Source organism: Tyto alba, unplaced genomic scaffold, assembly GCF_018691265.1.
Source record: "Tyto alba isolate M040663 unplaced genomic scaffold, T.alba_DEE_v4.0 Super-Scaffold_18, whole genome shotgun sequence".
In the NCBI taxonomy this organism is placed as follows: Eukaryota; Metazoa; Chordata; class Aves; order Strigiformes; family Tytonidae; genus Tyto; species Tyto alba.
The window spans coordinates 26,337,049-26,352,043 of NW_024881280.1; the positions used below are offsets into that span (position 1 = coordinate 26,337,049).

The window sequence follows — 14,995 nt, forward strand, 5'->3', positions numbered from 1 at the left end:
CCATATAATCGGAGATCAAATACTGTAGTAAAAACATACACAGAAAGGTGCAGTGTGAAATTATCACATCTTCTCTTAAAGTTAAATGACAGTTAAAAACCCAGAACTGCAACCTTTTTCTTTTAAATCCATAAAAATAAAATTTTTCATAATTTACAAAAATTATCAGCAGTGACACGTCACTGTGATAGGTTTGTAAAAGAATTTTAAAAACTTACCACTTCTAAGGCCATAATACGTTCCTAAAAATAAAGTACAAAATGCCATTAGAAAGTAAAAAACATAAATGCAACCTAAATTGAACAGTGATGAAAATGATTAATTTTGGTTTTTTGCTGGTCATAAATATGGTATTTTGTAAAAATCACACTGAATAGGAACTGCTGTACTTAACTGGATCTCTGACCCATTTATCATACTATCTCACTTAGAAATTTGTTCCAGAGAAGAAAAACTCTCCTGAAACAAGGTAACAAAGGTTTTGAAAAAAATTACTCCATGATTTTTTTTTAATAGTACCATTAGATTATCAATATTGTCCTTTTTACTCCCATGTATCCTGAAGCTTTAACTTTTTTTTTTTTTTTTTTTTTATCATCCGTGACTGTAAATCTAGCATGTTTTGGAGTTCATGTCACATTAGCATCTGGCTTAGTTTTCTTTTAGGCATTTCCTTAGAAAACTAAAAAGTAAATTCCATATAATTCTTCTGTTATCCAGAAATAGCTCCGAAGAATGTTTTATTAAAAACAAGAAGACTTTAGTCAAAGTCTAATGTCAGACAAAAATAAGAAGCAAATAAAATAAACTTCTATCAGTTTTAATCCAGCACAAAATTCAGAGAATCCAGAATTTATAAATTTACTGTATATATTTTAATATTTTGTTTCCATTTAAAAGTATCTTTAAGAAAAGTATTAAGCTAGTAAAATCAAGATCATGTGCTCTGGCACTATGTCTTGACTAGGTATGATAATTTTAAGTTACCTAAGAAAACACACATTCAAGTGTTTAGTTGAGCCCATGTTTAATTAAAACATTACAGGAGCTCTTACCTTGCTCAAATACTACCTTTTTGAAAGTATGGGAGAGGGGTAGTTAATTTTTTTCCTTTCTGGGTGGATTAGGCTAAGAATCCTTACCCTTCTTCCTGTTCTATTCCTCCCTAACAGATAAAAATGATTGTAATAATCTGGATTCATTCCTGCAGCATCCAAAGACAGACAAGTCTAAACTGACTTCATTATTTTGAAAGCAACAGGTACAACAAAAATTTCCTAGACCAATGGAAGATTTGGGAGCCAGAAATAGTTCTTCCCATTGACAAGAAGGCAAAAGTATTTTTCTTTTTTTTAAGACTAGGGGGAAATGAGTTACAAAGACTCTTCTAGAGTTATTACTGTCTTAAAAAACTTTAAAATAATGGTTATGTTTACTAACTGAACAGGTGTATGCATTTGTGTAAAACCAGTATTTACATATTGTGTAAAACCAGTGTCCCTTGGATTACTAAAGGGCTAACTTTTATTCATAAAATCTTTTGAAGAAAAGACACAGTTCACCCTAGTGAAATGTTTAAAGCTCATTCACTGAATTATGTTTAGAAATTATGTTAGTCTTCATCAGCTGCTTACAATAGTTGCACCTTTGATTACAATTCTAAACTGTAGGCAGAAAGTGAGGCAATATACAGTAAGAAAAATAACTGCATCAAGTGAAGCTGGAAAAAAAAAAGCATCTGGAAAAGACTAATTGGTTTTTAAAGATGTACAGAAAGAACAAGCAAGACTGTTTGGGAAAGTATGTGTAAGGAAATATTTAAAGGGAAAACAAGAATGCACACATAAACAAGTTTGATGGAAATCTAGTACACTATCAAAATACAACTGTTTAAAAAAATGCTAACAGTTTGCCAGTAGTGGATGCCACTGAACTGGCTGATGTTGGAACTGCATACACAGTGGTTTGAAACTCCCTGGGCATAAACCAATGAAAAATAATAAAACAAACGTACGGAAAGAAAAAAAAAAAGTACTATTCTTATCTCTTTAATTTACAGGACTCTTTCAAAGTAGCAGGTTTTAAAAAAAATAGACAAAAATCTAAAGTCCTAAATTTTTTTTTTTTTTTAAACAAATTGGAGGATGATTTTAACCCTAAGCGCTGGGAATCTGAAAACTCAGATACGTCTCAAATTTCCTATAGATTTATTTCACTTATGTTTTAGTTTCTTAACAGTCAAACTAGAATATGAGGTTCTACAATAGTTCATTTTGACTTGTCTGTTAAGGACTGTTTGCTCAGTGCCCATCGCAACGCATGGTAGCTGGGGATTCCAACTACAACACTGCATAAGCAAAAGCTTACTGAATTTCACTAATTTTTTTCTCAGAAAAGGTAGTGCATTAAATACCAAAGTCTTCATCCTGTTTTGAAGCATGTCTGAGATACAGACTGACTATTTCAGTACTTCAGAACAAACTTATGGCTAAAAACTTAAAACTCAAAAATATTTATTTTGAGATCCTTGCCCCTCCACAAAACTGCAGTGGCTGTTACAAATACTCATATTTATGTAAAGAATCTGCAACAAACCCCAAACTCATCACTATGAGAAAGATGATATTTACAGATCTCATAAATTTGTGCTGATAGTGAACAGCAATTAAGATATAAATTTCTTCAGCTAAAAAGGACTACTTTGAAAAAAATAAATCTCAAAGTGAGCATATTAGTTGGATGATTCCGATGGTAGAATAAATAGTGTTTTCAAAATGACTCTTGTATTAAATAAGGCACATGATCTAGCTGCCAAATTCTCAACTCCAAATAAACTCTTACAATCTCAGCAGACAATATTCTGAAAACTAGCATGTAATGTATTAGGAAATTTACCACAGATAATTTATACATTATCAATATATTTTTATTTTCAAATTAAAATTCTGTATTTTTTAATCTATATTAATATGTCACTAATTTCAAAGCAAATGAAAATGGCTTGCAAGCATTTTCCTATAGAATATCCATACAGTTGAATATTGCAGTTATGCATAGCATAACATTTTCATGAATCTTTTGTACCATGGAACAGTTTTCACAAAAAGGAAGGTGAAAACCTTATCAGAGCCTTTTTTTTTTTTCCAATGAAGTAAGAAAAGAAGTGAGGTTGTATTCTTGGAGTAGTTACCAGAAAGAACGTAGAAAGTGATCTAGACTCCTCACAAGCTAAAAATTGTATTATGGTGAGTATGAATTTACATGTAACAACAGAGAGCAAACATATGTGTAATAAGAACATAGATATTATCTAGAACATACATAAACTCTCATATATAACTATATAGCTCATATAAAAATTTATGTATAACAGAAACCCTAGTCAAAAGCATGCAATAAATTCAAAATGAAAAACCAAGAATACAGGATGTCACCCAAAGCATCAGCCTCCTAGCTCCCAAAACATCCAGTATCAAAGAACTGTGTATAGTACATATAGTTCTCATCTTGACACAGAATATGAGTCAGGTTCATGTAGAAAGATGTAGCTATAAAGATACCCACTGTCTACTTAAAGTATTAATTTGTATTTGTCATGCTAGTTGCAGTCCAATATATTTCCTGACTAAAGAAATACATGAAAACTATTAGCCCAGTATTACCAGGAACAACCCTCATAAACCTGCTTTTCTCCTTTATATCGTTTGTGGTTTTCAGCTGACTGCATTGTAAAATAACTAATTGTACTTCATTCAACTTATTTCTAACAAAAAGTGCTCTTTGTCTCCCCTCAAAAAACGAGCAAACTAAAAGCATAATAAAACACATATCCTTAGCTCTGGGAACAGTATTTTTACTTGATGCAGAGACATAGCAAGGAACCACATGGTATCCCCAGTCATCCTCTGCCCACAGCCATACACTGACTTCTCACAAATGATTTCCTTATGTCTCCAGCTTTTCTAAGACTATAGACAGTGTTTACAACTCAAGTAACCAGAAACAACTCCTTCAGCCATGATAACCTGACTGCTCTCAATTGTTTGTCCGTAGTCTAAAATGTACAATCTTTCTGTCTGCCTGTTTCCCGAACACGCTTTATACATACGGTGTGCTTAGACTGCAAACAAAATGCATCAAGAATCAACTTACTACATATAATTCTCTCTATATATAAGACACTTATCAAAACAGGACCACAAAAATTGTAGACAAAAAAAATAACAATCAACATGACTTATTGTCTACTGAACCAAGGACTAACTGAGTAGGACCTAATACCAGGGGAATCCTATCCAAGGACTGTAGGCTTTGGGGGCAAAGAGCGCTATTTTATTTGCTAGTGATCCTTAATTTGACAAACAATTACTTTCTAGCAATCGAATTCAATGAAAGCATTCATACATTAACCAACTATATACATGCTTTGCTAAACTGGGGCTAAGAAACAAATATTCCACGTGACCTTGTTAACAAAAGGATAAGAGTGCCAGTTTCAGCTCCAGGAAATGCCATGTTTAAAGAAAGTCACTTTCCTCTTACTTCCTACGCTTTACATATTGCAGTGCAACAGCTTAGGGAGATTCAGTCATGATGACACAAGTTTGGTTTTACAGCTATTCGATAGCAAAGTTCTACATATTCAGTCACTGCAGGTTTAGAATACGTTATAAGAATAGAGGACCCCAAACTGGAACACTTTGAAACATATTGACTACGCTGGACATAATACCATCTAGAAAAATAACAGATGTTTTCGCTGAGTGATTTGACTGGGAAAGCACAGGCATCTGAAGGAATAAAAAACTGCTACCAAGCATTTGAATACAAAAATAGCAGTCAGAGCTGTGCAAGCCACACACTTGACCAGAATTGCCACTTAGGAAAGGGCATAAAGCAATTTGATCACAAACTTGACAGACTATCAGAAATACAGGCAAACGCATATACACACAAAAGACACTATTATGATGAGACTTTTTGCAGTATATAATTACTCCTCATTCAATCAGAAGTAACATCATTAGAACAATTTGTCAACTATAGAGCCTCACATGAAAGCAGATGCAGAATTGCTTCACAAGAAAGGCGATCTTTTTACATTGATGTAACTAGATATGCACCTGTGTAAACTGCTTGCGCAGACAAGCTCTCAGCCTTGTTGAACTTGAGCTGCCAGAAAGCTAGGCCAAGATTTTTGTTTGAACAGGAAACAGCTGGGTTGGTGTGTTGTGTAACTTTTGAGTCTTACAACTTGTCTCTTCTTACTGGATCAAACTGTTTCTACACTAACTATTTGAAACCTCTAGCCCTCAAAATGCCTTCTATTCATTATACGAGAAGAGAAGGCTTACCTTCAAACTCCTATGGTCAAAACTCAGGTCAATACATAATTTAAATTCTCTTAAGAGCCTTACCTTCATTAACTCATAGAATCATAGAATGGTTTGGGTTGGAAGGGACCTTAAAAATCATCTAGTTCCAACCCCTCTGCCATGGGCAGGGACACCTTCCACTAGGTCAGGCTGCTCAAAGCCCCATCCAACCTGGCCTTGAACACTGCCAGGGAGGAGGCAGCCACAACCTCTCTGGGCACCCTGTGCCAGCATCTCACCACCCTCACAGTAAGGAATTTCTTCCTTACATCTAATCTAAAACTGCCTTCTTTCAGTTTAAAACCCTTACCCCTCATCCTATCACTACACTCCCTGAGAAAGAGTCCCTCCCCACCTTTCCTGTAGGCCCCCTTTAAGTACTAGAAGGCCAATAGAAGTTCTCTCTGGAGCCTTCTCTTCTCTAGGCTGAACTGCCCCAACTCCCTCAGCCTGTCCTCATCAGGGAGGTGTCCAGCCCCCTGATCATCTTCACGGCCTCCTCTGGACTTGCTCCAACAGGTCCATGTCCTTATGTTGGCAGTCTCAGAGCTGGACACAGCACTGCGGGTGGCGTCTCATGAGAGCAGAGCAGAGGGGGAGAATCACCTCCCTTGAGCTGCTGCTCACACTTCTCTTGATGCAGACCAGGGTACAGTTGGCCTTCTGGGCTGCGAGTGCACATTGCTGGCTCATAGTCAGTTTTCCATCTACTAACACCCCCAAGTCCTTCTTCGCAGGGCTGATCCCAGTCCAGTCACCACACAGACTGTGTTTGTGCATGGGATTGCCTCGACCCATGTGCAGGACCTTGCACTTGCCCTTGTTGGACTTCATGAGGTTTGCACGAGCTCAATTCTCAAGCCTGCCAAAGTCCCTCTGAATGACATGCCTTCCCTCCAGCATGCCAAACGCACCACGCAGCTCGGTGTCATCTGCAAACTTGCTGAGGGCACGCTCAATCCCACTGTCCCTGTCACCAATAAAGATGTTAAACGGCGCTGGTCCCAACACCAACCCCTGAAGAATGCCACTTGTCACCGCTCTCCACTTGGACATCGAGTCATTGACCGCAACAATTTGAGTGCAGCCATCCAGCCAATTCCTTATCCGCCGAGTGGTCCATCCATCAAATCCATGTGTCTCCAATTTAGAGACAGGGATGTCATGTGGAACAGCATCAAAAACTTTGCACAAGTCCAGGTAGAGAATGTCAGTTGCTCTTCCCTTATTGACCAGTGCCTGAACCCCATTGTAGGCAGCCACCAAACTCGTCAGGCACGATTTGCCCTTAGTGAAGCCGTGTTGGCTGTCACCAATCACCTCCTCATCTTCCATGTGCACTAGCACAGTTTCGAGGATGAATGCCCTCATAAATGTTCTGCTTTCGATACACTTATAGAATGCTGATTGATTGATACTCTTCATATTGTATTTAAACTTTCTTCTATTCATGTTGAGTATTGTTTGCTGTAATTTGTTGTTAAAAATTACTTTTTTTCTTTTCTATTCTGAAGAATTGATACACTACCCTCCCTAATAAACTCTGAAGCCTTAGAATTTAGACTTGGTTTTGCTTTCCTAGCTATTTTCGTTTCAAAGGAGCATGTTTCCTTCAACTGTAATGCTTACATGCTGTTCCAAAGCTGAATCTAGGGTAAATCTTACAAAGTGCAAATTGAAAGTGCTTAGCACAAGCAGCTTTAGTGCTAGATGATGTACAGTAAGGATTTACTATACTGTATCAAGTCCTAGCATCTATCAACTGGTCCCTTCTTCCTCAGGAAGGTGATTATGGACATTCAATGTCTTGGAGCATTAAAATACTTAATGTCTTTTAGTTTTATTTGGAGATACAGAAGATAGCAACGCATCCCAGAAAATCCAACCCAACTGATGAAGTAGAATATAAAGCATTTTTTCAGTTCTCAATGCAGATTTTCACTGCCTCTATTCATGTACATAGTTTTAGTGAAACCAGCAATATAACATAACAGAACAACTTCAGTATATCATGTGACTTAGAAGCAGCTTTCTTTTCACTAATGGACTAGATTTACCAACTCATATGAGAATGCTGACTACTTTGATCTTCTCTAACTGTCTGATTGCAACTTAGTTGTTGGGCAGAAACTCAGCAGTGAGTATTACTAGCTATCAGATCTGTATTTGGCTGAATGTATTTCCAAAGCTAAACTTAAAATACAAGGGAGTTCAGAAAATCATAACACTAATAAAATTTAGTAATTTTAAGGGTGACAAAAAGTGTAGCTAGTTATTTAAATAGAAAGTATACCTGGAGAGCTCCCATTTCTTCCTCTCTTCGGAGGGTCTTCTCTAGTAGCTCTGCAAAATGAAAAACAGAACTTGTAAATTCAACTTCCTGTCTCATGACCTGAAAGAAAAAGTACTATGTAAAACAGTCAGCGAGTTCTTTGTTTTACAGCTTTCACAAAGTTCCTTTTCAGCTGATTAAAGTCATTGATTAAATTTGTCAGTGATATGATCGTTTCTAAGCATGGGCTGTTGAGGTGACTGAAAAACAGTCACAAGAAGAGTTTGACCGGATGAAAAAGCATTCAAATTGACAGAAAAACTTGCTTATGCTTGAATCAATCTTTTAGATCATTCTTGATCTAAAAATCAATCTTGATCGTTATTAGAACAGAATGAAAAAAAAAAATCAGAGAGGTTCACTCTGAAAATTGATTAAAGCAGAAGTAGATCATCAAAGTTACGTAATTATATACAAAAAGTTACTTTAGGTTACTTTAACAAATAAGTAACATCCCATAGGGAAATAAGTACAGACAATTTTGACTATTATCACAATAATTACCTTCTCTCACTAAAATGGAACCATTCTGATAACAGAAACAGCCAGTTCACTATAAGAAACCTATTAGACATGGTTTTTTATAGTGTTTACACCATAAAACCCTAATATATTGTATTCACTTCTGTGACAGATATACATTGGCACATACATGCACATACGTAACATTTCATGTTAGAAATTAATTTCTGTTTGAGTTCTGTGGGATATGTCACATGAGTTGCTTTTCTATTTTATTTCATTCACATATTTTTATGATTATAATTATGGTTCTGAATAATTGTATCATATTTAGAATTCTGTAAAACCTTAAAGTTATAACTTCATGAAGAGCAGGAAAACCAAAAAAAAAATCATGCTGCAGGCGTATTACTATTTTAACCGTGAGAAGTTCACTCATGAGTTTTGCAACAGAAGAGCACTGCTTCAGCTAAGTCAGAGACTGATTTTGAATCAAGATATGCTCTGTATTGCTAGCAATTAGGATAGTTATGAGATTATGAAACTGCCTTGACAACTTCATAGGAGTGAATTCTGACAATTAATTCCCTCAGCATCCAAGTACAGAACAGCTAATGGGAAATACCTGTGTATACTCCCTTAAGAAATAAAAATTACTGATAAATGCATAGTTCAGTTATTAAAGATTAGCTTCAATGATTTACAACACAAACTACTTAAAATATTCTACTGACATAAATTTGCCTTTTTTCCATTATTTCTCTAATTCTTTATTTTTCTTTCTCCTTTTGCTAGTTATGAAGCCTCCCTGTGAGCACACTAACCTGTCACCTCTTTTCTCATATTTCATTAACAGATTCTAACTACATGCAGGCTAATTGAGGTTTATTTTCAGGAAACAGTCCTTTAAAAACAATGTAGATAACACGTACAAAATTTTACTTATTTCTTTCACAAGCAGAGAGATTGACTTGCTGTTCTTTCTTCCTAGCCTCTATGCAGTTTTTTCATATCCTTTCTTAAAATTAATAAAATGAGTGTCTTCACTTTCTTTTGGCACATTCATGTTTTTCTGGATTATTCTTTGGTATGCTCTCCAGTACAGTGACTCAACTGCCATATAAATTACGGTAGCTAAATGTGCTGCCATCAACATTAGTGCAAAAATTTGGGTTTGGAAAGTGGCCGCCCTGTATGTTTTCTTTGGGTATATTCCAGTATTGTAACTGAGTTGGTAAAAATTTGTATTGTAATCTTAGCTTTTTTAAAAAAATGAGGAGGGAGGAGTAAGTCTATGAGAAAGGGATGGTAAATTGAAGATTCTTCCCCATGTTCCATCTGACCAAGAGAAAATTCTTATACTTCACTTTGCTTTATTTTCATTCTAATGCAATATTTGAGATTCAGTTGTACAGACATGATTGGTCTAAGGGAAAAGGATGTTATTACAAGGTTCTTTTCAAAGGCCTTTTATAAATGTAAGGTAAATTGAGCTAATTTCTGCTAACAGTGTCTGGATTTGACAGTTCTGCATCTGAAATTAGAGATATCTAGTATTCATTTACTTTATTGTACCACTCTCTAAATTTGCTGCCCTGGAGGATGCTTCATAAAATTCTGTCCCCAGAAGGGCAGGTAGGTACTGAAGTGGTGCTATTTAACTGACAATATATACCTACTTTATCGAGTCACCCTTTATGACCATATATTTAAGAACCAAGGTCTGCATTTAAACTGATGATTCCATTTAGTACTCCATCCATAAATAATAGCATGTTTTCCCCAAAGCTAAAGCAAAAAAAAAAAAAAAAAAATTAAAGCAACGCATATTGAACAGCTATACAAAAAACTCCATAAAATACAGGATATTGTACCATTCTTTGAAATGTTGCTATTTATAGTGACTGAATAACTTGCTTACTTGATCTGTAAAGTTCTGTTGATTTGTTTAATAATTTGTAAAACACTTCACATATTTAAGTTCTTGTGCAAACATGTTTTATATATTCAGTGCCAGAAAAAAATGTTACAATAAATTTAAGATAGAGAATGCATTGTGTCTGTAATACAGCAAAGATGGTCACTAGCCCTAGTGGAGGCTCCTTTTGTTCATCCTGTGAACAGCCTCTGAATTTCTTTAACTATAACTTTCTTTCTTAAAGGAAGTTGCACAGTGGCATGAGTTTATACATTTGTGAACAATCCTGCTATGATCATCTTTCAAGGCCTAATGTAACCACAGGGTTCCTATTTTTTTCAAAGCAATATATCATTATTCTCATGGCGTACAGAACACATCAATTTATAGACTGTCTAGAAGAATCAGCATTAATGAAAAAGTATTACAAAGGCACCTTCAGGCACTGATGGCTCTTCCTAAAAGATGAATAATACATGGGAAAAGACAACAAGAGAAATTACTTTTAGAAATAAAGATATTCATCAATGTATTTTCTCTCTATATTTTTAGCTCCATATAAAGCTCACAATCCTATAATGAGCTATAAGCTAAAACTATTCAAAAGGTCAAACATTTCAGTTGTTTAATGCTGCTCAAAGCCAACAGCAAGTTCAGGATATTCTCTGCAAAACTAGGGATTGTATTTTTGAGTAGTTTTAAAAAAATAATTTATTTACAGTGATTAAACTCCAAATCATCTAAGGTTTACATCTCATTTAGCTGTGTGCCAGTGAACACCAACTGAGTGTCCTTGCAGTTATACCACAGTGGCTTAGATTTATCTGATCAAACTTCCAGGAAATATACAGGTTATGATTTAAAACATTCCAGAAGAGTCATTATTTTTTGCAGTTTTCCTGACACTGAAACAACATAGTATGTTGCAAAATAGCGCAACATACCTGAAGAAATAGTGCTTCAGCCTGGAGATGAAGATTTTATTTTCCATCATAACTCTCAGATAAGTGAAGAAAAAATGTATGTAGTTATTCAGACAGACATTTCACACACACACTCTTGTTGTAATTTTCAGTGCTGGTGAAAATTATCAGAGAATAGATATACACCAATTGGAATGAGTAAAATACAACTGTACTGTCTTATTTATCCTAGCTGATCTATTAATGTGCCAATAACTAGAATGTTAAAAAGCAGTTCAACTCCTTTACCTCTGTGCTGGGAGTAACAAAGCTGGGAAACAGGACACTGACTTTATAATACCTGGAGAAATGAAGTTCATGAGAATTTGAATTTTAAAAAATCACAGCTTTATTTCAGAAAGAACACTGAACAGCCTTCACTCATTATTAAATAAGATCTTAATTATAAACACTGCATGACCTCCCATTTTAAGAAACTCAAGATACCATGTTCTGCTTTACATTCTCTCTGAAGATTGAAGTGCCAGAGAACAGTCAACAAATTGGATCAATACCAGATTTGTATGTTTACCATTAAGAATTTAAATTTGGTACTTAATTCACAACTTGTTCTAGCAAAGGCGAACACACAAATACAGACATGTACACAAAATCAGTACTTGTAGTCATAGGTACCTAGTCATATAGTCAAAACTGCTAAAATGTGATTCAGATTTCTCTGAAGTTGACACCTGCGCTTCAATTCAGTTCTGCATACCTAGCTAATATGCTGTAAACTATCCAAAATATCTGCAAGCTGCTGGCAGATCTGACTCAAGACTCTGGTCCCTCCAAAGTGGCAGCAGATCACACAAGAAACTATGTAGCAAATCATATAGCCACAAAATACTGCTACTATGTGTCATTAAAACAAGAAATCCAGGTTATTACCAGAAAAGAATGGCAGTTTGGAGGAAAGTGTCAACATATTTTTTGCATCATCAAAGTAAGAGTTCTTCTCCAAAACACAAATTAGGCCTTTCAGTTATACATTAGTAAAACAATTTTTGATTTCCCAAAGATTGCAACCCTAGAAATTTAAGTTTCATTACACAAGAGTATGGCAAACTCTTGAGAAATCGCTTAGATACCCTGATCGTTTTATCTTTAAATTTGCATTGATCAAAAATAGGAGTATATTTATTTCAAGTCTTTCCTATCATTCTCACTTCAAACATACATCTCATGACTTTCAATCATCATTTGGATGTGTGTCTCACAAAGCTGCTGAACAGATACGGCAGCATTCCTGTAGATGCACAAGGCAGCCAAGCAGGTCTCCAAGTCTGAAGGAATTTTCAAGCAGCTGAATATACCAGTTTGTCTCAACTAAAAATTACTTATCTTGCACATAAAGTTTAATCACGTTATACCACTTAGAGGTTTTTCCTTTCACACAATGTATCTGACATGAAATTAAGCTGCATCTAGCTGAACCAGTTTAAGCAAAGTGTCTCAAAATAGTTATATTCATGGCTAGTAGAGACAGCACAGCTGCAATTTCACCCTGTACCTGTATTAGCATGATTCTGGTGAATGGCCTCACACTACTGTGACAACAGTCATGGTCCAGAAACACTCAATACTAAAAGATCTTTGTACAGGCAGGCCAGACACCACAAATCACCCTGGCACTAAAATAACTGAGATGTAAAACAGTACTGGGACTCACTTCAAACTACTATAATTGAAACAGTACTTGCCACTCATGTAAACCATTAAGGGAATTTCTACATACACATTATTAACTCAAAAGAGCTCTAGAGAAATAGGTATTTCTTAGAACCTTAATTTTTGCTAGTGTAGAACAAGGCCCATAAATTATGAGCATTTCAGAATGTGTTTATGTAATCTCAAGCAAGATTTAAACAAATTAATAAATCTCTGATGTCAAAGTTGATACTACTTGAATTCAATACAATTGGAATCTATAAGATACAGAATATTTCTGTTCTGCTAGTTTCATCCCCACTGTATTCATAGGTTAGTGAATAAAAATAAAGCAAAAAAAAATCTAGTATTCAGATGGCTAATAGCTTTCATGGCCAAACTCAATAGTTACTGCATTTATTTGTTTTTGATTTAAAGCTTCTGCTAAGCATAAAAACTCTCAAGTGATCTTTAATACTGAGTAGAGCTTTGTAGTCATTAGTAAGCTGTTATATTGAACATATTCCACCACCTTTAAAGCTCATAATTAAGTTACCACCATTGCACTCAAAGCAGTGCTCGTCACCACCAAGACTGAAACAGCTGTTTATCTGTATCTAAATCAACAATTTTCTCATCTACATGTAAAGAGTCCTCCCATCTCAAAGGAATACCATATTTAAAAAGATATTTCCTTTTGCCATATTCTTTGCCTTTATAAATTCTGGCAATTTATTAGCTATTGTAGCTTCACTAAGTAACATTGTATTTCAAAAGAATATACTTTACACAAAACTTCGAAGCTTTTTTAATTAATTCATTCTCATAATACTTCAAAGCAGATCCTTAAACCTATGGTGGTGTGTTTGTTTGCACTAACCTGAGGCAGCACCCACAATCACAACACAGAATAGAAAAAGGCATCTGAAGCTAAGCTAGAAGGAAACAGTTCACTGTTCAGATTCCCTAGGAGACTTACTGCTCTGCAGGAAACAGAACATACTGTATTTTCTTTCTGCTCCCTGAGGCTTAGGCAGGTTTGATATTTTGTAGCACAACTTTTAAATGCCTCTCCAGCGCTGCCTTGGTCTGTATTCTCTTAATTGCAAAGAAACTAATCCCTTCTGGGAAAAGAAGTGGACAACATACAGAACGGAAATGTGATTGTTTGGAGGGTGTGAGGGACAACAGGAAAGTACATATTAAGATCCTCAGATAATTTTCTATTCAAGTCATACTCATGACTGCTACAAGACTTTTAGGAATCAGTGGTATCTTACTGGGTGAGGCCTAAAATCATTCAGTCTAAGAAAAGAAAAAAAAATTTAAGAAAAAGGACTGAATCTGGACCATCCACAATCCATCTGACCTCTGTGAACTTGACTTTCTTCATTGAACCTATTTGTTGTTTTGGATGTCGGAATAATGTGCAACAATGAATTTCCATAATTAAAGCAGGTACTGTGTTAAAAAAAAAAAAAAAGGTTTCCTTTTTGTTTTAAAACATGATGTCTGGAGTGTCAAGAACTTCATTACATGTATAAATCTTTCCTCTAATTTACCTCCTTCAGTAATTCTTCCTTATGTTTCACACCATTGTTTCTCTTTATTATTTCCTTTTCACTTCAATTCGTATCTGATGCAGATACACAAAAGTGAACTATCTCCCCCAATTCATACAGAAAATCTCTTCCTACCTTTCATTTTTCCCAAGGAAGTGTCTTAAATTCTCATCAGTTCTATAACACTTCTATACCTATCACTACCAGAACTATTACAGTATCTGCCTTACACTGAATTAAAAAGTACAAGAGTGAATACACATACATTTCACATATGTAGTTTAAAGTATACAAGATACAATTGCTGAGTTTTTATAACCACTTCTACAGTTCAAACATGACTACACTGAAATAGCTTGAATATAAAATTAAATACATTCAGAAAACCATACTACGTGATTATCAGACAAAAAATTATAGATTCCACCGTGCTGCTTATGCATTTTAAAGAGAGACCTTTATCAAAAGAATGAGAATATTTTTTTTTCCAATGCTTACATAAAACTGTTTAGTTTATTCCTGGCTCTGCTGCTTGCGTTAGTATCTTCCTGGGAAATTTTCTGTGCTTCGTTTAAAAATAGCTAAAGAAAATATTTCCTCATCTTTACAGAGCTGACGTGAGGCTTAAACTGCACAGAAATCCATGCAAAAGACGTTCTTATAAATGCAGAAGGTGACAACAGCACAGAACTTCATTATGTCCTAGCAACTGCCTAACTTATTAGCCGAGAGAG

The 14,995-nt window shown here is 35.2% G+C and overlaps 1 protein-coding gene across 1 annotated transcript in view; it reads right to left on the bottom strand.

The window, feature by feature from the left end:
• Positions 1–14,995, bottom strand: part of CEP128 (centrosomal protein 128) — a 129,470-nt gene that overhangs the window by 36,107 nt on the left and 78,368 nt on the right. Inside the window, exons 19-20 of the mRNA XM_042791201.1 lie at positions 7,669–7,718; positions 219–242 (exon numbers count right to left, since the gene is read on the bottom strand). Coding sequence (XP_042647135.1) covers positions 219–242; positions 7,669–7,718 — 74 coding nt within the window. The remainder of the gene's footprint in view (positions 1–218; positions 243–7,668; positions 7,719–14,995) is intronic.